The sequence below is a fragment of the Desmodus rotundus genome, chromosome 2, assembly GCF_022682495.2.
Source record: "Desmodus rotundus isolate HL8 chromosome 2, HLdesRot8A.1, whole genome shotgun sequence".
In the NCBI taxonomy this organism is placed as follows: Eukaryota; Metazoa; Chordata; class Mammalia; order Chiroptera; family Phyllostomidae; genus Desmodus; species Desmodus rotundus.
The window spans coordinates 141,374,549-141,399,339 of NC_071388.1; the positions used below are offsets into that span (position 1 = coordinate 141,374,549).

At 35.1% G+C, this 24,791-nt stretch overlaps 1 protein-coding gene across 5 annotated transcripts in view; it reads left to right on the forward strand.

The window, feature by feature from the left end:
• The window catches only part of RIF1 (replication timing regulatory factor 1), a 67,229-nt gene that overhangs the window by 31,463 nt on the left and 10,975 nt on the right, over positions 1–24,791 (forward strand). For 4 of the 5 annotated variants that reach the window (XM_024574607.4, XM_024574674.3, XM_045183016.3 and 1 more), the window contains exons 21-33: positions 5,994–6,093; positions 9,201–9,465; positions 10,589–10,631; positions 11,564–11,766; positions 12,336–12,435; positions 15,495–15,614; positions 16,596–16,747; positions 17,110–17,190; positions 17,266–17,320; positions 17,678–20,899; positions 23,829–23,975; positions 24,256–24,333; positions 24,421–24,536. In XM_024574607.4, coding sequence (XP_024430375.2) covers positions 5,994–6,093; positions 9,201–9,465; positions 10,589–10,631; positions 11,564–11,766; positions 12,336–12,435; positions 15,495–15,614; positions 16,596–16,747; positions 17,110–17,190; positions 17,266–17,320; positions 17,678–20,899; positions 23,829–23,975; positions 24,256–24,333; positions 24,421–24,536 — 4,682 coding nt within the window. The remainder of the gene's footprint in view (positions 1–5,993; positions 6,094–9,200; positions 9,466–10,588; positions 10,632–11,563; positions 11,767–12,335; positions 12,436–15,494; positions 15,615–16,595; positions 16,748–17,109; positions 17,191–17,265; positions 17,321–17,677; positions 20,900–23,828; positions 23,976–24,255; positions 24,334–24,420; positions 24,537–24,791) is intronic. The other variant, XM_053918656.1, reaches the window with a different exon arrangement.

The window sequence follows — 24,791 nt, forward strand, 5'->3', positions numbered from 1 at the left end:
TTTTTTACCCCTTCCTTTACAATTTGGAATCCTTTTATTTCTTATCATCTGATTCTGTGGCTAGGTCTTCCAGTACTATGTTGAATAAGAGATGAAAGCAAACATCACTATCTTGTTTTCAATCTTAATGGGAATATCTGTAGTTTTTGCTCATTGAGTATGATCCTGACAATGGGTTTGTCATATATGACCTTTATTATGTTCAGGGATGTTCCCTCTAATCCCACTGTGCTGAGAGTTTTTTTATCAGAAATAGGTGCTGGATTTTATCAAATGCTTTTTCTGCATCTGTTACTGTGATCATTTGGTTTTTATCCTTCATTTTTATTGATTTGCGGAAGGTTGTACCAACCTTGCATTCCTGGAATAAATCCCACTTGATCATGGTTTATGATCTTTTTGATGCATTGCTGCTTTTGGTTTGCTAATGTTTTGTTGAGGATTTTAGCATCTATGTTCATTAAGGATATTGGCCTATAAATTTTCTTTCTTTGTTTGGTTTAGTTTTTGAATTAGGATAATGCTGGTCTCATAAAGTGAGTTTGGGAGCCTTCCTTCCTCTGTAATTTTATGAAATAGTTTGAGAAGCAGACGTGTTTTTCTCTTAATATTTGTTAAAATTCCCCTGTGAAGCCATCTGGTCCAGGGCTTTTGTTTGTTGGTAGTTTATGATTTCTGTTTCTGTGTATCTGAGTGTAATCTGTTTATTCAAATTCTCTGATTCTTCCTGACTGAGTTTTGGAAGATTGTATGTTTCTAGGAATTCATCTGTTTTGTCCAGGTTGTCCAGTTTGTTGGCATATAATTGTTCATAATGTTTTCTTACAATCCTTTGTATTTCTTTGGTGTTGGTTGTTATTCCTCCTCTTTCATTTCTGATTTTATTTATTTTGGTCCTTTTTTTTTTTTCTTGAAGAGTCTGGTTTAAAGGTTTGTCAATCTTTATCTTTTCAAAGAACTAGCTCTTGGATTCATTGATTTTTTTTTTTTTTTTTTAATCACTCTTTTAGACTCTTTCATTTGTTTCTGCTCTGATCTTTTATTCCTTCACTTCTTCTCACTTTGGACTTTGTTTCTTCGTGTTTTTCACGTTCCTTCAAATGTGAAATTGGATGGTTTATTTGAACTTTTTCCCTCTTAGAATTGCTTTCTGTGTCCCACAGATTTGGATCCTTGTGTTCTTGGTCTCATTTGTTACAAGGTATCTTTCCTGATTTCTTCCTTGATCTCATTGTTTGGCCCATTTTTTGTTTAATAACGTTATTTAGCTTCCACGTCTTTGTGTGTTTTCCACTGTTCTTGTGATTGATTTCTAATCTCATAGCATTGTTTGTAGTCAAAACATGCTTGATATTTCAATTTTTGTAAATCGATTGAGACTTGTTCTGTGTCCTAACGTGTTGTCTGTCCCAGAAACCATTCCATGTGCGCTCGAAAAGTATGTATACTCTGCTGCTTTGGGGTAAAATCCTCTGAAGATATCAGTTACATCCGCTTAATGTAGTGTGTTTTTTTAGGGCCACTGTCTCCTTATTGATTTTCAGCCTGGGAGATCTATCCATTGAAGTCAGTGGGGTGTTAAAGTCCTTGACTATGACTGTATTTCTGTTGATCTCCCCTTTTGTGTCCATCAAAATTTGCTTTATATATCTAGGTGTTCCTATGTTGGGTATGTAAATGTTTACTAGTTTCATTCTCTTGTTGCATTGTTCCCTTTATCACTGTGTAGTATCCTTCTTTGACTCCTACTTATCCTTGGTTTTAATGTCTATTTTATTGTCTACAAGTACTGTATCCCAGCTTTGTTTTTCTTTTCCATTTGCATGAAATACCTTTTTCTATGCCTTTACATAATTATAGTCTGTTTGTATCTTTCAATCTTGTGTCTTGGAGTCAGCATATATATGGGTCTTGTTTTCTTATCCATTCAGCTACCCTGTGTTTTGGTCAGAGCATTTAAGTCATATACCTTTAAAGTTATTACTGCTAGATATGAATGTGGTGCCATTTTTGTTACACTGTTTTCCTCTGATGTTTTTCCTTCCTAAAGCAAGCCATTTAACACAGGAGTGTCCATCCCATGGCCTGTGGGCTGCATGTGGACCTGGATGGGTATGAATGCGGCCCAATACTAAATCATAAATTTACTTAAATCATTACTTAGCTTTATACTAAGTTTTATTACTTAGTTATGTACATTTTCTATTTTAATGATCACAAACTTGGGACCTGCTTGGCGATTTTAAAAGATTATCATAAGGGCAGCTGCATAAATAGGGTTATTATGTCAGGACTTCTTTGCTTATCTGTGGTGGCAGATACCACGAAGATTATCCACAGACCTTTTTTATGCTCATCAGTTTTTGTTAGTGTTTGTGTATTTAATGTGTGGCCCAAGACAGCTGCTCTTCCAGTGTGGCCCAGAGATACCCAAAGGTTGGACACCCCTGCTTTAACATTTGTTGCAGTACTTGTTTGATGTTAACAAAGTACTTTAGTTTTTTCTTGACTAGGAACCTCCTTACTTCTCCTTTGATTTTAAAACATAGCCTTGTTGGGTAAAGGAGTTTTGGTTGTAGGTCCTTGGTTTTCATCACCTTGAATATTTCACACTACTCCCTTTTGGCCTGAAATGTTTCCGTTGAGTAACCAAATGACATTCTACTCAGTGCTTCCTTATAGGTAACTCTGCTTTTCTCTTGCGGCTTTTAGGATTCTGTGTGTGTCTTTAAAGACATTGTCATTTTAATTGTGATGTGTCTCAGTGGAGGCCTTTTTGGATCCAACTTGTTTATAACACTCTCAGTTTTCTGGGCTTGTATGTCTTTTTCCTTTACCAGATTGGGGAACTTTTTGGTCATTATTTCTTCAAATAGCTTCTCGATCCCTTGTGCACTCTTTCCTCTGTCCCTTGCACATTCTCTCCTCTCCCTAGTATATTCCCATGATGCAGATGTTGTTATGCTTTATGGTATCCAACATATTTCTTAAGCTCTCCTCTTTTTTCTTTTTTCATTTTGCTTCTCTGCCTGGATGTTTATTTCTACTTTGTCTTCCAAATCACTGATGCGATCCTCTGCTTCATCTAAACTATTGTTTATCCCGTCTAGTTTATTATTTATTTCAGATATTGTATTATTTCTGACTGGTCCTTTTTTATGCTTTCTACGTCTTTTTTCATATTTTTGAGTATCCTTAATAATCATCACTCTAAATCTGATAAATTGCTTGCCTTCACATCATCTAGCTCTTCTAAAGGATTCTCTTGTTATTTCATTTGGGGTCTGTTTCTTTTTCTTCCCATTTAGCTATGGTTTTGTGTTTTCTACCTTAGCTGTTGAACTAATCACCTGTTAAACCGATCAGTCACTAAACTAATCAAGCTGTACTCAGCAGCCCAGCTTAAGCTCCACAGGGTAGGGCCAGTAATTCCTGCGGGAGGAGTTACTGCTTTCCTCCTGGTTGAATCACTTGGAGGGGATTTCTCTGTCTGTGAGAGATGGCTCCTGCAGTATAGGGACTCAGAATAGGGATCCTGGTGGCTGTTCCTTCAGTTCTCTCCCCATAGCCATCAGCCTCAGAGTCTCCTCATGCTTGTCTAATCCACTCTGCTCTTCCTTTGTCTGAGCCAAGGGTAGTGGCTGTAAACAAAATTTTGTGTATTGGCCCTTTAAGAGACTCTCTGAATCTCCAGTCATCTCTCCTTGGCAGACAGAAACCCTGCTGCTTTTCATAGCTCATTGTTAGCTAGGTTTATTTCTGGCTCTGGTGCTGTAGCCTGCGGAGTCTAGCTTTGAGTTTAGACCCCAAACTTCTCAAGGGAATCCCCCAGATGCAGAAATATCCCCTCTCATCTTCAGATGGTGCCCATGGGAGCCCAGCCAGACCTCTCGTGTCTCCTCCACACTCCCTACCAGTCATGTTGTGAAGTGGTTTCTTCTGTATGTCCGTGGTTATAAGGCTTCTCTCTAGCTAGTGTTCAGTTGGTTATTCTGGATGGTTTCTATACAATTTAGTTGTAATTACAGATTCATCCTGGGAGGAGGTTAGTGTAGCTTCCACTTACTCCTCTGCCATCTTGGGTCTCCTGACCCTTTCTATCTTAAGAGCTGTGTTGTCTTCTCAGAAAAGTTTCCTTGCTTTACTGGTACTCCTCAGTTCTTTTTTTGAGTACCATTTTACATGGTTTTTATACCTTTCTGATTTGTCTTGTATCCCTTTTCTTTCTCTATATGTGTGTTTTGCTTTTGGTACTGCTTTCTGGGAGCTTGACATTTCTGTGTTCCTTTGCAGTTAAAATGTTGAGATACCTTATGATGTTTTTGTTTTTACATTTAATGTTTTTAAGTAGATAGGATTTCTCTTGACTTTGGGGAATATTAGTTTTTTTTTATTATTATTAGCTCTTAATGGTTAATTCTGTTGATATTTAGCATTCCTTGCAATACTGGTTGTCATGATTTTGCATATTTGTCAATAGGAGTATTAATATTGAATGTTGGTAGTTGCAGAGTGTTTTCTAATCCAAGAGAGAGCCTGTTTTCTGACTTTGATAGCAAATTATAGCTACAGGCATCCTTTACCTTGTCACATTGTGCATAAGAAGGAAGCACCTTTTTTATATGAGCATGTAAATTGTCATCTGGACTGACATTCCACATGGTTTTACAGGGTAGTTGGGCACTGCTTTCCTCCTCTTGTCCTTTAACAAGCATTGGGGGAGGCTGTCTTTGAGAACAGACATGTGAATTAGTCCAGTGAAGTGGACTGGTGTAAGGTAATGGAGAATTAAAGGAAGAATAAACTTTTATAGATTTTTAATTTCAGTAGTTTATTAATTAACCATTTGTGGGGGGGTTTTGTTTGTTTGTTTGTTTTTTAAATCCTCACCTGAGGATATATTTATTGATTTTACAGATAGAGGAAGGGGAAAAAAGAAACATAGATACGAGAGAGAATCATTGATCAGTTGGTTGCCTCCTCTTCATGTCCCAACAGGGGATCAAACCCACCACCTAGCCCTGGCTGGTGTGGCTGAGTGGATTGAGCACCAGCCTGCAAGCCAAAGGGTCACCTGTTCGATTCCCAGTCAGGGCACAAGGCTGGGTTGCAGGCCAGGTCCCCAGTAGGGGCACCTGATAGGCAACCACACATTGATGTTTCTCTCCCTCTCTTTCTCCCTTCCCCTCTCTAAAAATAGATAAATACAATCTTGAAAAAACAAAAACCTATAACCTAGATATATACCGTGACCGGGGATTGACCCTTGCAACCTTTTTGGTGTTCAGGATGATGCTCCAGCCAACTGAGTCACCCGGCCACGGCAACCATTTGTGTTTTTGTTAACCGTCAGAGATTTTTCACAGAACCCTCTGTGTCTTCCATTATTTAGGTTCTCGTAAGAAAGCTATTTTTCAGGTGTTCTTTGACTTATGGTGCTGGGGTTTTCTTGTATTTTTAGCCTTCCCTAAAAACCTGTCCCCGCATCCCCACTTGTCCCCTGTCTTTAAATAAATTTTCACAAAAATTCTCTGATATTTTTATGGGTTTATTTTTAATTCATTTGAACTAGAAGAGGAGGATGTGTAAAGGGTATGCAGAAAAGCTTAGCAACCTTTTGAATTTTGTTTTGTTTTTCCTGGGTTTAGTGAAGACAGTTTTCGAAAGGAATTTGATGAATCTAATTATGAACCTAGCTCTTCCATTCTCAGTTTATTGGTTTGCGTACTGACTTTTATGGGCATCTTAAAGCTAAATTACTTTCTCTGCATGTTGAGAAACAAAAGTATAGTACTTGGCATACAATTACCTCGAAAATATTCGTAATGATAAACTTAAGGTAGGCTATACGGTATAAGCCATGTCTTGTGTGTTATTAAATATTATATGTGGGAGGAAAAGTTTTTTATATATTTTTGTTGATGCTTACTAGTTTTGAAAACTACCAATAATTGAAAGGTCCTAATGTAATACTTTTAAATATTCTTCCCTAGAATTTACTATTTTTGGATAGAACCATTCATATTATTACTGTAATGGTTGATTGTATCGACTTCTCACCATATGATATTAAAATTCAATCCAGAGTTAAATGTAAGTATTTTCTTTACCTTTATTTGTTCACCAAATATTTTATAAACATGGCTGCCTGAACTGTTATGGCAAATCCTCATGGTTTTTTCCCACCTCATTTATCTACTTTTGACATTTATAACCATTTCAGTTACTATGCTAGGAGCTGAAAGGTGCATTCATTATCTTTCTCTCACACACACACACACACACACACACAATGTATTTACTCTTTTTTAACTTAGATAAATATTATACTGTTTAGACATTGCCTAATAATACAAGTAATTTTACTTACTCCATTGCATAAAAGGGGTTTTCTGGGCAAGAAACTTTAATGTTTATTAAAATGTTTTTATGAGGTAGCTTGATTTGAAATAATTATTGAGTTAATATTAAATGGATAGAAAAGCATGCAGTGGTTAATTGGTTATGATTTGTGGAAAACTTAAAATGATTCTAAAAGTTTAGCTTAGTTTTTACCATTTTTTAGTTAAAATTGGACAATTGACATAGTAATGGTATGCTTTTTAAAACTGCATACCTTGGTTAATTCTAACTTACGTTGTAATAAATACTGAGCTGCTTTAATGTAATTGGTTCTTTGAAATTAAATGTTTCCATTAATGCATATGTGTATACTTATAGACAATAATCTTCTAGTAACATTTAAAGATATACTTTTCTTGAATAAAGATTAGGAACATAATTTTTTTTTAATGAGATCACTGTTGAAGAATTAATGTGAATATTTTTAGAACATATAATATTTTTAGAATTTTTTTGATGTTTCAGTTTTTACTAAATGGTGGTAATATAGAGAAACTGGTTAAGTGTCTAAGGTTTATTAAAAGTTAGAGCATCTCAATCTGAGTGTCACTGAAATAGGTTATAGATACTTAAACTTTTTGCCTCAGCACTCTTCTTGGGCTGAGCAGGACCTAATCTGATTACCTCAGTGTGTTACAAAAATAAAATTATTTCTAAATACCATAACTATAAAAAGGTTTTATAACGCATGACATTTTGTAAGTCACTTAGGTCTAATAAGGCCATGATGGTAATCCCCGTGTGGACACAGTTTTACCAATTTTGTTAATTCCGAAAAGTTCGAATTAAATCCACAATTACAAATTTGCCTTTCACTGATCTTAGAAGAGGTGTTTTTGCTATTTAAATATGGAAACTGCAGGCAATCTCTAAAATCTACCAGTAGAAGATGGAGAGGAGAGGTGGGAAAAGTAGAAATAGTTGAAACAGAGTATTCATGGATATGTATCAGGATCACGTGGGGGTTTTGATAACTTGTTTATTTGTTTTATGCAAAAATTACAAGAATTCTACGCTGACACCTTACATTCTATACTTGGACTCCTTAGTTAACAGTTGATTACATATTTCTTACTATATCCCCCATGTATACATTTTAGTCATTCTTTTTCCCGATCCCCGAACCATTTCAAAGTAGTTGTAGACAAGTCCTCAATGTGGAACAATTCCTGAGTCTTGTCTTTCATGACCTTCAAAAGTGAAGAGCACAGGCTATTTACTTTTTGAATATCCCTCAGTCTGGGCTTGTCAGTATTTCCTTAACATTAGATTTAGGTTTCATTCATTTCTTTACAGGGATACTACTGAAGTATAATGCTGTAGGTTTTTTCCAGTGCATTATGGCAGGCACACAATGCCAATGTGTGCCATTATTGTTAATGTTAATACTTGCTATTTGGTTAAGATGACATCTGCCAGGTTTTCCACTGTAAAGTAAATTAGTAAATATCTACTAATAATATTTATCTGCCATTAGTATGGCAGATACTTTAAGATATGTAAATATCCTCTTCCTCAGCAAACTTACAGTTGTACGTTTATCATTCATTGATACTTTTTTGCCTGAAACACTATGATAATTCCCAAAGTGACAGTTTATATTTCCAAGGGACATGGTTTCTTTTAGCTGAGAATGACATTGAGAAACTCTTAAGATCTGTTCATTGCTACTGAAACTCACTGCTTCTGGATCTTCTCACTGGACAGAAGTGGAAGAAATAGGTGTGTTTGTGAACTACATTTCTCTTGATATACTTTCAGTTACCATCTAGTATCAAATGATTTTTTTGAGTCTTAACTTTTTTTGTATTTACCTACCTTCTCTAATAGAATCTTGGCCCCCATAACCCTCAATATATTTACTGTTTGATGAGTATCTTGTATGTAACCAGTCCTCGTGACTTATGGGCTTTCTTCTCAGGCTCAGTATCTGTCCAAGAGTTTTTGGGTAGGCTTTTTAATTTATATTTACGTCTGGGAAGCAGTTTTTAGGGAGGAATATCGGGTTGACTTCCTTTTAATAGCAGCACTTGTTTTTCATGATATTTTTATTAACGAGCACTGAATTAGAGGTTTCTCCTATACCTCTGACATAGTTTACCTTAAAAAAATGGATTCTTTGAGGGGAAACAAAGGTAATTTTGGAATGGGTATGATTTTCTTCACAAGGCAAGTATGGGTTTATCCCTATAGTTAGGTATGTTAGGAGAAATGTAGTCTCAGAAGGGCACAAAGGAAAGTTGGATGGTGCTTCTAAGATAATATTTTTTTTTCTTTAAATCTAGGCTTTTTTTTTTTTTTTTTTTTAATTCTTTTGATAATTTGGATCTCTAACTTGTTCAGTGTTACTTGCTGGGTTCAGTGTGTACTAGATAGGTAAGCCAGGAAGCAATAATTTCTAAAGAAAGTTTTTTCTTATTTTTTACGATGGCTTTTCAAATTTAATTTTGGAGTCTATCATATAATTTAGTACTTTCTTAAAAAATTAGTTGCTGAAATTCTGAGACTGTAAATTAAAATTTAAAATGCATTTTATAATTTCTTAGAGAAAAATGATTCATTTTTTCAGAATTCTTCTTATAGACCTGCCCAGTTTCCTTTTATCTCTAATTTTGTTTTAAAGGTGGTGTTGTAGTGATATTTATCCATTAATGGTCAGCGTATAATTTAAGGATTTGCGGGTATTACTACAGAAGCAACTGTATTAGATGTGTCTGTCATTTAAATGTTCGAGATAAAGAGGGACGGTGACACTTTCCAAAGTCCTTCAGTTTTTAATAAATTCAATTTTATCTTAGCACTGAAGAGACCTTCAGATTGGTCCAAAAAGAAGAAGGAGCCTCTAGGAAAATTGGCTTCTTTAATTAAACTTATTGTGAGAGTCATCTGTTCTTTTCACACTCTGAGCCTCAAGGAAGTACATTCTGATACTCTACTCGCTGTTGGCAACTCAATCACCAGCATTCTCTCCAATGTACTTGGACATATTTCTTTGCCTTCCATGATTCGAAAAATATTTGCAACTTTAACAAGACCTCTGGCATTATTTTACAAAAACTCAAAGTAAGTATTTGGGCCTAATGGCTTTGACGTATATGTATATCATTCAGATCTAAGTAGCAAACTTGTTTTTCTATGAGCTTTGTTACAGATAGTAATTATTTATGGTTTTGTGGTAAGGGTAATACATTAAGCCATTCTTTTGTTAAAAAGATACTTGATATCATATATAGATATAAGGTAGGAATTAGTAGTACTTTTATTTTACGTGCTAGTCCAACCCCCTTTTCAATTTAGTGCATAGCTTTTTAGATTTTTTAATACAAACAAGCATACCTATTAAATGTACGATGAATCCAAAGGCATATTTGACATACAATTTGCAGTTAAGTATATGGTGTGTATTCAGTATATTTTATGCATCTTGCCTGCACCATATACCTAAGAGTCTCATTCTTTTTAATGTCTGCTGCATAGGGTTTTATGAAACTTACCATGTACCTGTTGGTGGACATACGTGTTTTTTTCTAGCCTTTTCTCGCTTAACTAATATTGCAGTTGAACATATTTGTACATAAAACCTTTGCCAGTATTTATGCAAAACAAGGTCATACAAGTGAAATTTGTTCAGAGATATCACATTTAAGTTTCTGAATTATCTCCCAAAGTTTGTATTAATTTACATTTAATTAAAACAAGTAATGCCTAAAAATTGAAAAATTGTAAATAACACACTTGAAAGCAGTTGTGAGGATTCATCAGTGTTCTTTATAGCAAACTTCTGTTGTTAAATCATATTATAACCTACAGTTTATAAATTAAACTCAGAGAAAGTTTTAAGAAATTATAAGTACAAAATAGAACCTCAAATCTGTTAGCTTTTTGGGAATCTTAGAGTTCTTAAGCTTCATCAGAAATAATTTATACTATTTTTTTAAAAGATACAGAAAATAAATAACTGGTATTAATACTGGAGGTTTATTCCAGGTGTTGTTCTATGATTCATGTTTTAAAGATAGATCTGTATCATACTTAATGTTTGGCAGTTTGACATTTCTTTATAAAGTCTTGGGGCATCTTTTTATATCGCTATACAGGCTTGTCTCATTTTTATGGCTGCATTTTGACACTTGTAGGTTTAGCCTTCTATAATATAAATGGTATTGCATGTTTTCTTTCTTCACAGGCTTGGTGAAGTTCCTAAAGTGTATAGTTGTATGAACAATAAGGTAAAAATCGACATTATCCATAAACTTGCTTTTATGGTGAGAAAAGTGTTAGGGTTTAAATAATTGTCTTTAAATATAATCCTCCTTATTTTAAAAGATTGTTATTATACTTCAATGTTAATGCACATTTAATAACATGACACAGAAACAATCAAAGGATAGTTTGTTTTGTTTGTTTAAACTATGCTACTTTCACAGAGTTTGCAAATGAAGAACCTGGGCCTGCCAGAATTAATTCAGGCTGTGTGGACTTCTTTCCCAGTTCTGAAATCCATATGCTTTATCCCAGTGGCCTTTACACTTGCGCCTGCTCCAGAATTACATTGGAAGTCTTGTTAAAACACAAATTCCAGTCTTTAGCCTTGGAGTTTCTTGCCACCTGAGAATTTGTGTTACAAGTTCCCAGGTGATAATGATAGTATTGATTCAAGGCCCATAGTTTGAGAAGCACTGAGCTGTAGCCCCTCGACCACTTTTTCTTAGTCTGATTCACAACAAAAGTTTTTACTTCTTTCAAAGGATAGATTTTTTTAAAGGATTTAATAACGTTGATTTAAATTCATATAATTCATCCACTCCTATCTTATCTCTATATGCAGGTAATTGGTTTCAATCTTTTACATGTGCAACTATACACTATAAATCTATTATAATTGATGTGAAAACCTAATTTCTGATAATGGAAAATCAGCTTCAAATAAGGTTATGATATTAATATCAAAGAAAACTCAAATTTATCAGCTTGTAATGAGTAGTGTATATTTAAGGTGATGGATGGGAGGTTTTTACAAGCCATCTGAATTTTAAAAATTGAAATAGTCACATGTTTGGTGAGTTTTTTAATTTAGTGTGTTTTGTGGGGGGTTTGTTGTTTTCTGTTTTAAAAGTAATATTTCCAAGTGTTGCCCTAATAAACTTTTCCTTTTTCCTAGTTAGAAAAGCTACTAGGAGAAATTATTACTTGTCTACACTTCAGCTACACTGGAACTTACGACAGTGAACTTCTTGAACAGATCTCCCCATTATTATGCATAATGTTTTTGCACAAGAATAAACAGATTCGAAAACAGAGTGCTCAGTTCTGGAATGCCACATTTGCTAAAGTGACAATGTTGATTTATCCTGAAGAGTTAAAGTATGCTAACCACAAAACTCTTTTATTTAGTTACTGTATTGTTATCTTGTAATTTGGGGGTTTAAACATAACTTTTTTTTATGAGGAATTACTGCAGGAGATTCCTTAGTCATAATACTGTTATGTGGAGTACATGGTAATTGTTAAACATTATTCTATCGTTTGTTTGGTTTTTAGAGTCATAACCTGTTGGCTTTAGGAACACAGAAACCATCTGAAATCACCTTACTAAAAGAAACCCAAAGGGCAAGAAATTGATGACTATTAAATCGGTGCATACTGATACCTAATGTAATAGTCTACATTTGTTGAAATTTTCCACAATAAAAATTTGGAAAACTTGAAAAGCTTTTTAAAGAGAAAATTTGGAAACTGAAGTATTTTAGCAAAAAATTTAAATACTGCCAGTAATTTCTCCCAGTTTTGTATAGGTACAATAAGAAATAGTCTTTAAGCTGGATGTAATTTGCCACTTTAAAATTATAATTAAAGTGTTATTGTTAACATAGTCAATACTCAGCTGTACTACTTGACTCAAGGTGTTTATATTTATGTATTTTTTCTAAAAGACCAGTACTGAGAGAAGCCAAACAAAAAATTTTGCTTCTGTTGCCTGGTTTGGAAAATGTTGACGTTGTGGAGGAATCCAGTGGACCATATTCAGATGCAGTAAGTTTGGATGGTTTATTTATATAGTTTCGAATGATGTTTGATTGATTAGTTTGTTTATTGGGTATCAATGTAATTTTTTAAAATTATATTTTATTGTTTATACTACTACAGTTGTCCCAATTTTTTCCCCCTTTGTGCCCTTACACCAAGTCCCCATACTCCCTCAGGCAGTCCCCTTACTGTTGTCCATGTCCCTGGGTCATACCTATGTGCTCTTTGGCTACTGCATTCCCTGTTCTGTACTTCACATCCCATTACTATTCTGTAACTGCCAACTTGTGCTTATTAATCACTTCACCTTTTTCACCCATTCCCTGATCCCCCTCCCATCTGGCAACCATCTTGTCTCTATTTATGACTCTGTTTCTGTTTTACTTGTTTGTTTATTTTGTTTTGATATGTATTGCCATTTTATTGTTCATATTTTTGAACTTCTTAAATAAGACCCTTTAGCATTTCTGCTGGTTCAGTGGTAATGTATGCTTTTAGCTTTTTCTTCTCTGGGAAGCTCTTTATATGTCCTAAATGATAGCTTTGATGGTACAGTAGATTATAGGACCTTGCTTTTCATCACTTTGAATATTTCTTGCCAGTCCTTTCTCACCTGCGAAGTTTCTTCTGAGAAATCAGCTGACAGTCGTATGGGATTTCCCTTGTAGGTAACAAACTGCTTTTCTTTTGCTGCATTTAAGATTCTTTTTGTATTTAACCTTTGGCATTTTAATTATGATGTGTCTTGGTGTGGGCCTCTTTGGGTTCATCTTGTTTGGGACTCTGTGCTTCCTGGACTTGTATATCTATTTCCTTTACCAATTTAGGGAAGTTTCTTGTCATTTTTTCAAATAGGTGTCCAATTTCTTGCTCTTTCTCTTCTCCTTCCAGCACCCCAATGATGCGAATGTTTGTTTGAAGTTCTCCCCAAGTATCCTTACATTATACTTATTTAAAAAAATTTTTTTTCTTGCCATTCTGATTGGTTGTTTTTTGCTTCCTTACGATCCAAATTGCTGATTGGATTCTCACCTTTAGCTACTCTATTGTTGATTCCTTGAAAATTGTTCTATTTTTCTTAAGGTTATATTTATTTCTAGAGGGGGGAGGGAGGGAGAAAGAGAGGGAGAGAGACATTGATGCGCAATAGAAACAACTATTGGTTGCCTCTTACATGTCCCCAAATGTGGACCTGGCCCACAACCCAGACATGTGCCCTGACTGGGAATCAAATAGGCAACCTTTTGGTTCACAGGCCAGCACTCAATCCACTGAGCCGTACCAACCAGGGCATGATTCCCTGTAAATTGCTCTTTATTTCAATTAATGTATTGTTTCTGACTGGATCTCTTTCATACTGTTTAGGTCCTCACTAAGTTCCTTGAGCATCTTTGTAACCAGTGTTTTAAACTCTATGTTTAGTATGTTGCTTGTCTCCATTTTATTTAGTTCTCTTTTTTTGAGTTTTATTCTGTTCCATCATTTGGGCCATGTTTCTTTGTCTTATTTTTACAGCCTCCCTGTGTTGTTTCCATGTATTAGGTAGAGCTGCTATGTCTCCAGGCTTGTTAGAGTGGCCTAATGTAGTAAGTGTCCAGTAGGGTCCAGTGACACAGCTTCCCCTATTACCCAAGCCGGGTATTCAAGGTGCCCCCACTCTGTAGGCTGTATACACCCTAGTTGAGTCTTGATTGCTGTTGGCATGTCCAAGGTCAGCCATTGCCTGTGTTCTGTCCAGGGCCACATAGCATAAGCTAGAAAGCAATCTGCATATAGCACCTACTTGTGCTGGGCTTGGAGTTGCCCAGGAGAGGCCAAGCTGTGTACCAAGGTCAGCTGCTGGTAGTGCTGGGCCTGAGGTGACTCAGCCAGAGGAGGTAGGGGGCTTGCTAAAGCTACATGCTGCTTATATGAGGAAATTTAGGAAAATTTGAAGCATGGGCCAACACAAGCCATTTGTATGGGAAAAGTTTGGGTGAACCTGAAAGTTGGTTGGGGCAGGGCCTCAGGTAATCATCAGGGTGGGGCAAACAGTGTGAGCCAGGTTGATGCAGTCTCAAAGAAGGTGTCCCCTGCTGGTTCTGAGGCTCTACTGGAGGCAGGGCTCAGAAAAGGAACAGTGGCCTCTGCCAGCACTTTTGTCTGGGAAAAAGCTACCTCCCAGCTCTTGCCATGATGCCAGACAGTTTCACTTCCTTCCATATATTTCTGATGCCTTTGAAACTGCTACCCTGATGCAGGAGCTCAGATGGAGTGAGTTTGAGTAAGTCTGTACATGGGCCCTTTAAGAGGAACTGTCTGGGATTCCAGCAGTTTTTGTCTTACACAGACTCAATTCTTCATTGAATTATTCCTTCTGTCAGAAAAATACCTCTTTGCTATTATAATCTATTTCGTTGCTTTGGCTAATGATACTTGATTACTGTCTGAAGATTAAGGAGTAAAGGCGTGGATACCGTGTACCACATGAGGTACAACATCCTTAGACAACTTTTTTCTTCAGTAAGTGTAGTCTGCTTGTTTTTGCTTAGAACCTGCAAAAGAAAAAAAGTGGTATAGCTAGCTGAATACTCTAGTTTTGGTTTTGGGCTAAAATTAAAAATGATTATTGAGACTTGAGACTTGTTTATTGTAATTGGGCCTGAGAAACCCATATAGTGTGTTGGGAAGAACATCATGGTTAATATTTTGTCATGCATGCTTTATTGTTGAATGTTTATAAAGTTTTATAGCTTTGATTTTTCTTTTAGAACTATTTCCAGCAGTAGGAGGGGTATTTGAGTCTAGTAATTTGATTTATTTTTATAGTATTAATGTGATATATCTAATTTTCAGAATTCATAAAAATTAAGTGCTGAAACACAGCTATAGTATATGATGGAGATACCAAACCTGTGTGCTGTTACTAAATTAGTGCCTTTCTTTTCTTTGACTTGATTTTACTAGGGTTGAATGATTTCAAAAGAAATTTGAAATGAGTATTTTCACAATGGAATTTTTAAAACATGAAAATGAGAAATAAAATTGAACAGTTGTACTTAATGAAATTTTTTTTTGGTCATCAGACAGAAAATTCACAATTAAATATGAAGATAAGTGGCATGGAAAGAAAGTCAAGTGGAAAAAGAGATGCTTTTCTGACGCAACCAAAGGGTAAAAAAGAAAAGATGAAATCACCAGCCAACGTATGTTTTTCCAAAGTTTATTTCATAGAATTTTTAAACTATGTGATAGCTTGAAAACATACAACTTCTAATTGGAAGAAAATGCTATTAAAGACTGAGAAAAGATGAGATTGCAGGAGAATATGAAATTGGTCCAGAATGACTATGTTAGGATGGCATGATAATCTAGAAGCTTTGGGAGAAGATTTCTTCTTTGTAAAGTTAGGTCAGCATAATACTTAGCATTCACTAAATATCAGCCTCTTTGACATGGAATTGAACTAGATAGGAATAGCTATAACATAAGAGGAAAAATATTTTTAGAACTTCTGTTACTGAATATGAACAAAATGCCTAGGTAAGAAATCTATTTTAACCTCAAATCTAAAACTAAATACCTTGCTAGTTGCTGTTTAACCAGTTTTTGGACAATAATTCTCTTTTCCATGACTTCTTAATAAAGGATATTCTAGAATCTTGAGGTCATGGTCTTGACAAAGTAAAAGTTATTTTTAAAGAAAATTCCAATGTAGTCTTGTAGCAGTGGTGAAGTAGAATGAAAACAGTAATCATGCTGGAAATTTGTAAAAATAACATTATACTATCAATGTTACTAGTAGGTAGGGAATATTATTTTGGCAAATGAAACCTCACTAGTTCATGGTTCACCTTGAGAGCCACAGATAACACTCTCCCTGCCAAACATCTTGATTTCTGTGTGTTGGCCTAAAAAACATTTGCTCATGCTTTGTTGGTAAGCACATACTTGGTTACTTTTTATTTAAAGTAGTATAATAATTTTTATTTTCTGAGTGTTAGAGACAATGAAAGGGAGGGATAGTGTACTAATTATTATTAATGAGGAATCACAATATGGATTTAAGCTCAAAACTTCCTTTTCACTATCAAAAAACTTACAAAGTCTTAGAAGAGAGATTTATTGAAGTATTGGAAAAATAATTTGGCAACTCAAATGTACATTTACTTTTTTAATATTCACAGTTGAAACTAGAATCTTCATCCCCCAGAACAAAGAGTGAAATGCCTTTGGAAGAAGAAAAGTCTATTGAATTTGTGTTTATACCTCCAGAAGGAAAAGAAGCAAAGGAAAGAATACTAACTGAACATCAGAAAGAAGTACTCAAAACAAAGAGGTTTGTAGTCCTGTTATCTTGAATTGGGTATTTTGTAATCACACTTGGATTTCATGCCACAGACTATAACTTAGTCTTTAGAACTAAGATACTGTGTATACTATACTGTATTTTAATACTGAGAAGATATACTATATATAACTACATTTCATTATGTATAAAGTCTTCTTAGTAATGTGCCTAATGTTTCTAAACTGAATTCCTTTATTGAGGTAATGTGGGAGCAGAAGGTGATGTAGATAGTTTCATGGAAAATAAACATCAAGCCTTAATTTCATATTGTTCTTGAAAGAGAATTATAGAATTGTTTTAATTTTTAATTGTAAGAATAGCAAATTTTGAACTTACAAAATCTTTTTCAGGTGTGATATTCCTGCCATGTATAATAATTTGGATGTTTCACAAGATGCATTATTTTCTCAGTGTAGTCAGGAAGATTCATTGTAAGTATGGAAGCCGCTGAAGTAACTGTTTTTTTTAAAGTTTTAAAAAACTATTCTAATTTATATTTATTTCAGGGAAATTCCTGGCTTAGCTGAAAACTCAAAGGAAGATTCCAAGATGATACTTAAGGTATATTTGGTATTTCATATTTCAGCTATTTTCAAATAACTCGTCTTCCATTGTGGAGTCTGTTGTATTCATTTTAAGATTTGCTTATTTAATCTCTTAACTCCCACTAGCAGATGTTAGCAGAATTGTAGTCATTGGTTGGGTGGGTGTGGGCGTGGTGTTCAAATGTATTTGGCTTTATTGAATATTTACAGTTAGAAACAAATTAATGGGCATCTACCACCACCTTTGGAATATTTGCAAAGTAATTGAAAGTGTGTGATTGCCTTTTAAATTACTGAGATTTCACACTAAAATTTTCCCAGTAAATCAGACTTGTTTTGAGGTTAATCTTTATATATGTACATTTCTGTGCAGGAGGAACAAATGAAGAGTGACACTGCTGTTACTCAAGATGTTACAGAAAACTGTGGTATGGAAGAACATCCTGAAAAGACTTTGCTTTCAAATAATGATTGTGGTTCTGTTGAAGAAACCAGTCTAGGAATACTGAGCAGTAATGATGATACCAAGAAAAAGGCTTTAATTTCATCGAGGAAAATGTCATCTGAATGTGCATCTACTGCAGAAAACACTTGTGGTGTCAGCAGTAGCTCAGTTTCTAAGGCTACCATATCTGGAACACTGCCACAGCCTACAAGTCGAAGGCAGAACTTCATTACTTTGGAGAAGTTTGATGGTTCAGAAAATAGACCTTTTAGTCTGTCCCCCTTGAATAATATGTCATCAGCTGTTATAGTAAAAAATAACCAGGAAGGCATGACTAAAACAGATATTCCACTAAAAGCAAAGAAAAGAGAAGTGGCTCTTTCAAGATCTGACTCTGAAAAAATAGTGCATGGAAATAAGCGAACAGGCCTAAGGTCCAGTAAAGCTGAACAAACAGGGAATAAAAGGTCTAAGCTCTTAATGAGATCTGATCAGGAGAAAAATACTCAGGAATCGATTGAAGGCATGGTAGTCTTAGAAAATAACACAGCTGGCTTGCTTAATCAGACAGAAGGTGTGTTAGATAATCAGGCTAATCTCTCAGAGTCTGCAGTGGAACATGAGGATGCAATGCTTAAACCAACCATAGAAAATGCTGTACCAGAAAACAGTACTGTAGAGGAGAAAACCTTAGGAAGTAATTTGGAATCCAAAGAAAATACACCCCCAGCCATAATACCATTGGACCAAATAGTAAATGAAGACAGTCATGTTCAGATAACTCCAAATCAGAAAACCCTTAGACGATCTTTAAGGCGACGTTCAGAAATATCAGAGGCTACCACTGATAGCCAAGATAAAGAAAATAATCACCAAAAAAAGGAACGACGTAAGGAAGAAGAAAAGACTCTTCAGAAGAGTCAAATACATGTAAAAGATGATGTGTTACCTAAGCCAAAAGTGATTCCTGAACAAAGTGTACAGGAAAATTTAACTGAAAAAGATACTTTACATCAGAAGACGTTTGGGGAAACTAGCACTAATGTTGAAATTGACAAAAACAGAAGAAAACCAGACTTTGAGAATATTAAATCTGAGGGAGATACTGCCCAGGACATTACAGATAAGTCCTTTGAGATACCAGTAAGGGGACGAACACGGTATCAAACAAGAAGAGCATCCCAGGGTTTACTTTCCAGCATTGAAAACTCTGAATCGGATAGTTCTGAGGCAAAGGAAGAAGGTTCTAGAAAGAAGAGATCTGGAAAATGGAAAAACAAAAACAGTGACAGTGTTGATATTGAAGATAAAGAAGAGAAAATAGAAAAACAGGAATGTGTAAAAATTGAAAATCAGACACATGATTATAAAGCAAATTCTGAGGTGGACATAAATATAAAATCTCAGATTTGTGAAAAAGACAAAAGCAATACTGTAGTTCTTGAAGGTTCTGTTCTACCTTCAGATTTATTGCAAGTTTGTGATGTATCAAATACTTACGAAGGGAAAAGTAAAACGAACAAATGTGCAGAACATTCCTTTTCAAATTCTTCTGTATCAGAATTAAATCTAAGGACTAGAAATGCCAATAAGAGATTACATAAGCAAGATTCCATAGAAAATAACAATGTGGAAGAATGCTCAAAAATAGGGACATCAGACATTTCTTTGGCTTCTGAAAAAACTTTTCAAGCACCTGAGTGCCGACACAAGAGAAGTAGGAGGGTTAGAAGATCTAAAGGTTGTGATTGCTGTGGGGAAAAGTCACAGCCTCAAGAAAAGTCACCCCTTGGGTTAACTAATACAGAAAATTACAATCTAAAGATCAGTGAAACCAAAAAGATAGATGTGCAGGCACCTCTGACTGTATCAGAGACTTCTAAAGCTGATACGTACTCTGAGGCTAAACTTTTAGATGACCATCATAATGTGAATTTTCATTTGGGTCTCAAAGAGGAGAATGATATTGTTAATGATTCATTAATTGTATCTGAAACCGAGTTGAAAGAAAATAATCAGTACTCTCTTTCTTCTGAAATAATAAATTTTAAAGAAGAAACTTGTGATACGGATTCTAAGAAAGCAATATCTGTTGAAAGCCAAGAGCCATCCAGTGAAGGTAAAACTATTGACCCATGTTTAGGGGACTCCAAAGATAATTCACTAGAACATTCTACTTTGGAGACCAGAGAAGGAAAGCCAGAGGCTACCCTGAAAAAGGATATAAGTACAGAGAACATTGTTAATATTGAAGCCAATGCATGTAAAGTAAAAGCAGAATTCAATCCAGAAGTAGAAGCTGTGGAATTAGATGTGGAATGTGATAATAAATTGGAAGCTAGCTTCTCTGAACAAAAGGATGCCAAAGCTGGTATTTTTAAGGAAGTGGCAACAGAGGAAAAGAGGAAAAGAAGCGATGAATCTGAAGTGGGTATAGCTGAAGTACTGAATGCTGAAGAAACAGTAAGTGAGGAATTTAATTCAGCCATTGGTAATAACGAGTCTGTAAAAGTAAGAGCTCAGATAGAGGTTTCTGAACAAACGGCAGTTGGGGGACTAGATGGAGGAAACGGTGAACCTGATCCAGGCTCATCTAAAATGGAAAATTGTGAAGGAGTGGTTGGTGAGGTGAATGCTGAAACTGACCGTGTTAGTGAAATGGAGACTGGGGACTTGACTACAGAAGCATCAAAGCCTATGGAAGCCGAAACAAACAGAATGGATATGGAAATTGACGATTTTGTTCCTAACACCCTTGAGACAAGCACTGAAGAAGGAAAGGTTAACCCTAATACTGAAACAAACATTGTACTTAATAAACCTGAAGAAACAAAATTAGGTGACAGTCAAATAAAAGTGGAAAATGATGGTGAAATTTTGCAGGAAGTTCACCATACTTCAGAGAAATTGAAGGAAACATCACAATCGCTGATATCTGAAAGAGCCATCTCTGGACTGGTAACAGAAGACAATAATACATCTCCTCAGAAATTAAGCGAATTTGATCCTTTCCTTTTATCAGCAACTGACAGTCCTAGTGGCATGCAGACACGCTGTTTCTGGTCTCCTTCGGCTTCTCCGTCCAGCAGCATTTTAAAGAGAGGACTAAAAAGACCCCAAGAAGATGAGATCTCATCGCCTGTTCACAAGGTAGGGGTTTGAGGCTCAATATTAATGACCTATGTTTAATTGGAATATTTTGGCTACATGGTGACACTTGGTGAGTGGTAGAATATTAGACTGTTGTGACCACTTGCTTTGAGTATTTATCATGATAGCTAAGGAAAAGGGCAGGTAGAAGGACAAGCGTTCAGGCAAGGAGATTCAAGTCCTTAGGTACTCCATTATTTCAGGACACTAAAAGTCTTTATACAACTATGAACATTGTTGACCATTTTCAAAATTGATGAGAATTTCTCATGGTTTCTTTATGATCCTCATAATATATGGAGAAGTAGATTTAGACTCGGATAAAGCAGCTTTAGTTAGCCCTTGTGTGTACTAGAAGGTTGTGCTGTCTGTTTCAACATTCAGGTGTTTCCATAAACTCATATTTCCAGACCTTGTCTAAAAAAATTTTTTAGGCTGTGCCTTCATCAAGCTCTGGATGTAATTGCATTTATAATTATTTTTTTCTTCTTCACTAAACTATTAATACCAGTCTTGGTGTGGCAGCTTTATATTTTTACTTGTAGGATTTGCATTCAGCTAGACTTCAGGTGGTTCTGAATGATGGTGGTTCTGTAACGTAGTTGTATTTTTGATGTGGCCGTGGGAGTATGCGAGTTCTGCATTTATGAACACCACCATCTTAAATTGTACTGTTTACAGTAGAGGAAATTGTTCATGTATACAAACAAGTATAAAGATATAATGATACAATTTTGCCTTTAGCAAGCATATTGTGAAGATTTCCTGGATATACCAAAAATTTTTATACTAAGAACTCAGAGATTAGTCCTTGGAAAGAGATCACCTTTTTTGAGTTTTTTGTTTGTTTCTTTTGGTTTGGTTTGGTGGCTCTTACTATTTTTTTTAAAGTATCTTAAGTTTAATTACATAGGCCATAGTACTTGAAAAATTAATGAAGATGCAATGCACTGACAGTTATGTCTTCATTATACTTTATTTTATTCCCTATGCCTTCCCCAAGGTTGGCCCACTGGCCCTTTTCATCAGTTCTATGAAGTACCCAGAATTCTTTCTTTATTCATACTAAAATTAAAAAGTTTCCTTTTCATCCACCCTCCCTTTGGCAATCATTAGTTTGTTCTCTGTAACTGTGGGTCTGTCTCTGCTTTGTTTTTTTAGATTTCACAGATAAGTGAAATCAGATGGTATTTGTCTTTGTCTCTCTGACTTAGCATAATACCCTCAAGGTCCATACATGTTGTTGAAGGTAGCAAGATTTCATTACTTTTTTGCTGGGTAATACTCTATTTTATGTATATGTCACATTGTTACTCATTCATGTATTGATGGACACCTAGGTGTTGACTATTGTAAATAATGCTTCAGTAAACATGGTGCATATATCTTTTGAATTAATGTTTTTGTTTTCTTCAGGAAATACCCATAGGTGGAGTTGCTGGGTTATATGACAGCTCTGTTTTAATTTTTGAGGGATCTCCATAGTGTTACCCATAGTGCCTGCACCAATGTACAATCCCACCAACAACATTATAAGGGTTCCTTTTTCTCCACATCCCTCTCCTCTCCCCCGCCTACCCCAGCCCTTGTTATTTGTGAGATTTTTTTGTGGTAGTCATTCTGACAGGTGTGAGGTGGTATCACATTCTGGTTTTGATTTGCATTTCCCTAGTAATTAGTGATGTTGAGTGTCTTACAAGTCTGTGGCCATCTGTATGCCTTCTGGAGGAATATGTATACAGGTCCTCTGCCCATTTTTTAATTGGATTATTTTTCTGGTGTTAAATTGTATGAGTCCCTTTATATATTATGTATATAGACCTCCTTATCAGATATATTACTTGCAACTATCTTCTTCCATTCGGTAGGCTGTCTTTTTGTTTTGTTGGTGGTTGTCTTCCGCTCTGCAGAAACTTTTTAGTTTGATATAGTCCTGTTTGATTACTTTTGCCTTTGTTGCATTTGCCACAGGAGATATAACCAAAAATATATTGCTAAAACTGATGTCAGAAAGTTTACTGCCTATAGTTTGTTTTAGAAATTTTTAGTTTCAGGTCTTACATTTAAGTCTTTAATCCATTTTAAGTTTATTTTTGTATGTGGTGAAGAAAGTGGTCCAGAATTTTTCTTTTGGTAGTCTCTCCCAATACAATTTATTGAAGAGTCTGTCTTCACCCATCATATATCCTTACCTCCTTTGTCATAGATTAATTGACTGTATAAGTGAGGATTTATTTCCGGGTCTTCACTATGTTTTAGATTGTTAATACAAATTAGTTATATCTTATTTGATAGTATCTCATATTTCACTTTTATTTAGGCAACACTATAACATATTGTAGTTTTCTATAGCAGACATATACAGAATCTGCAAACTTCTTTGGAAATCAAGACTAGGAAACATTTATATACATATTTAACAATGTAAGTGCTCTATTATATATTTATATTAAATAGCTGAATGAGTGAACATACTGTAAGAGTTAGAAGAGATTAAAATGACTTCAAGCTAAAGTTAAGAAACAAAAATTGCCACCCAATTGCTCTGAGTCTGGTACCCTCAAAGAGTTTAGAACAGAGATTAGTAAGATATACCAGAGGCCATTTAGTCATTCTTTATAGTCATTGTAGTTAAGCCCATAAAGTTAGTAGAATTGGATTATACTATTTTAGCTGTCACTTGCACTTGCATTAAGATTCTGCTCCTATCCCTGTTTCACTCTTTGTTGTTCTAGAACATAGGTTATTGGAATGACCTGTGTTACCAGGCACTAGGGAGAATTACAGCTATGTGCAGTTGGTTTCTAGTGAAATAAATTAAGGTTCTAAACCTACATTGTACTTTGGGGGTAACCTTATAATAGAATTTATGGTGTTCTCTTTAAAAGCTTTAATTTTCTTAAATAAAAACATGACCTGTGTTTTTTAGGTTCGCCGTGTCTCATTTGCAGATCCAATATATCAAGCAGGATTGGCAGATGACATTGATAGGCGATGTTCTGTTGTTAGGGTGCATTCTTCAAATAGTTCTCCCACAGTAAAAAGTGTTAAAACTTCACCTACTGCACAATCTAAGGTAAGCTGTATATGTATGCATAGAATTGCATTGCATAATTTGTCTTAAAATTAACTAAGAAAACTTGTTTGGATATATTGTTCTTTTGTCTGCTATTTGGTAAGCAGATAAGAGGTGGTAAGAGGCAATGATGATCCAGCAAGTAATTGATTATGTAATTTATTGCATTTTAGACTTTCTGAAAATATTAAATTATTGCAGTCTAAGTTGTGAAAATAAGGTTGTAAAATTGTAGTTATCTAGGGTTCTGAGTTTGTTTTCTCTCCTTTCTTCTATCTAGCATAATACTACTTCAAGCAAAGGATTTCTGTTCCCAGGATCACGTAGCCCTAAATTTAAGAGCTCAAAGAAGTGTTTAGTAAGAAGTGCTTTAGTTTTCATGCAACTTTTTTTTCATGTTTAAGTAAGGTGATCTCTTTTTAATGGATTTGAAATTTATTCTAAGATTACAGAAATGGCTAAAGAATCCATACCATGCCCAACAGAAAGTATTTACCCAGCTTTAGTGAACTGTGTGGCACCAGTTGACATCATTTTACCTCAGATTACATCAAACATGTGGTAAGTGGTTATTTAGGCTCTAGCTTATTCTTAAAGATGCACCCTATTTAAGAAAGCTATTTAAATGATCAAGGTTCACATATTTAGGATTGACTTACATGCATCTTTACACACATTTTAGAAAAAATAAAATTTCAAGTGAGAAGATGGGCTAGTAAGAGAAGTATTTATTAATAATGGCTAACAAAAATTGTGCACTTACTTGCCAGGTGCTGTGCTGACCTTTTTGTATACATTATCTTATTTAATCATAAC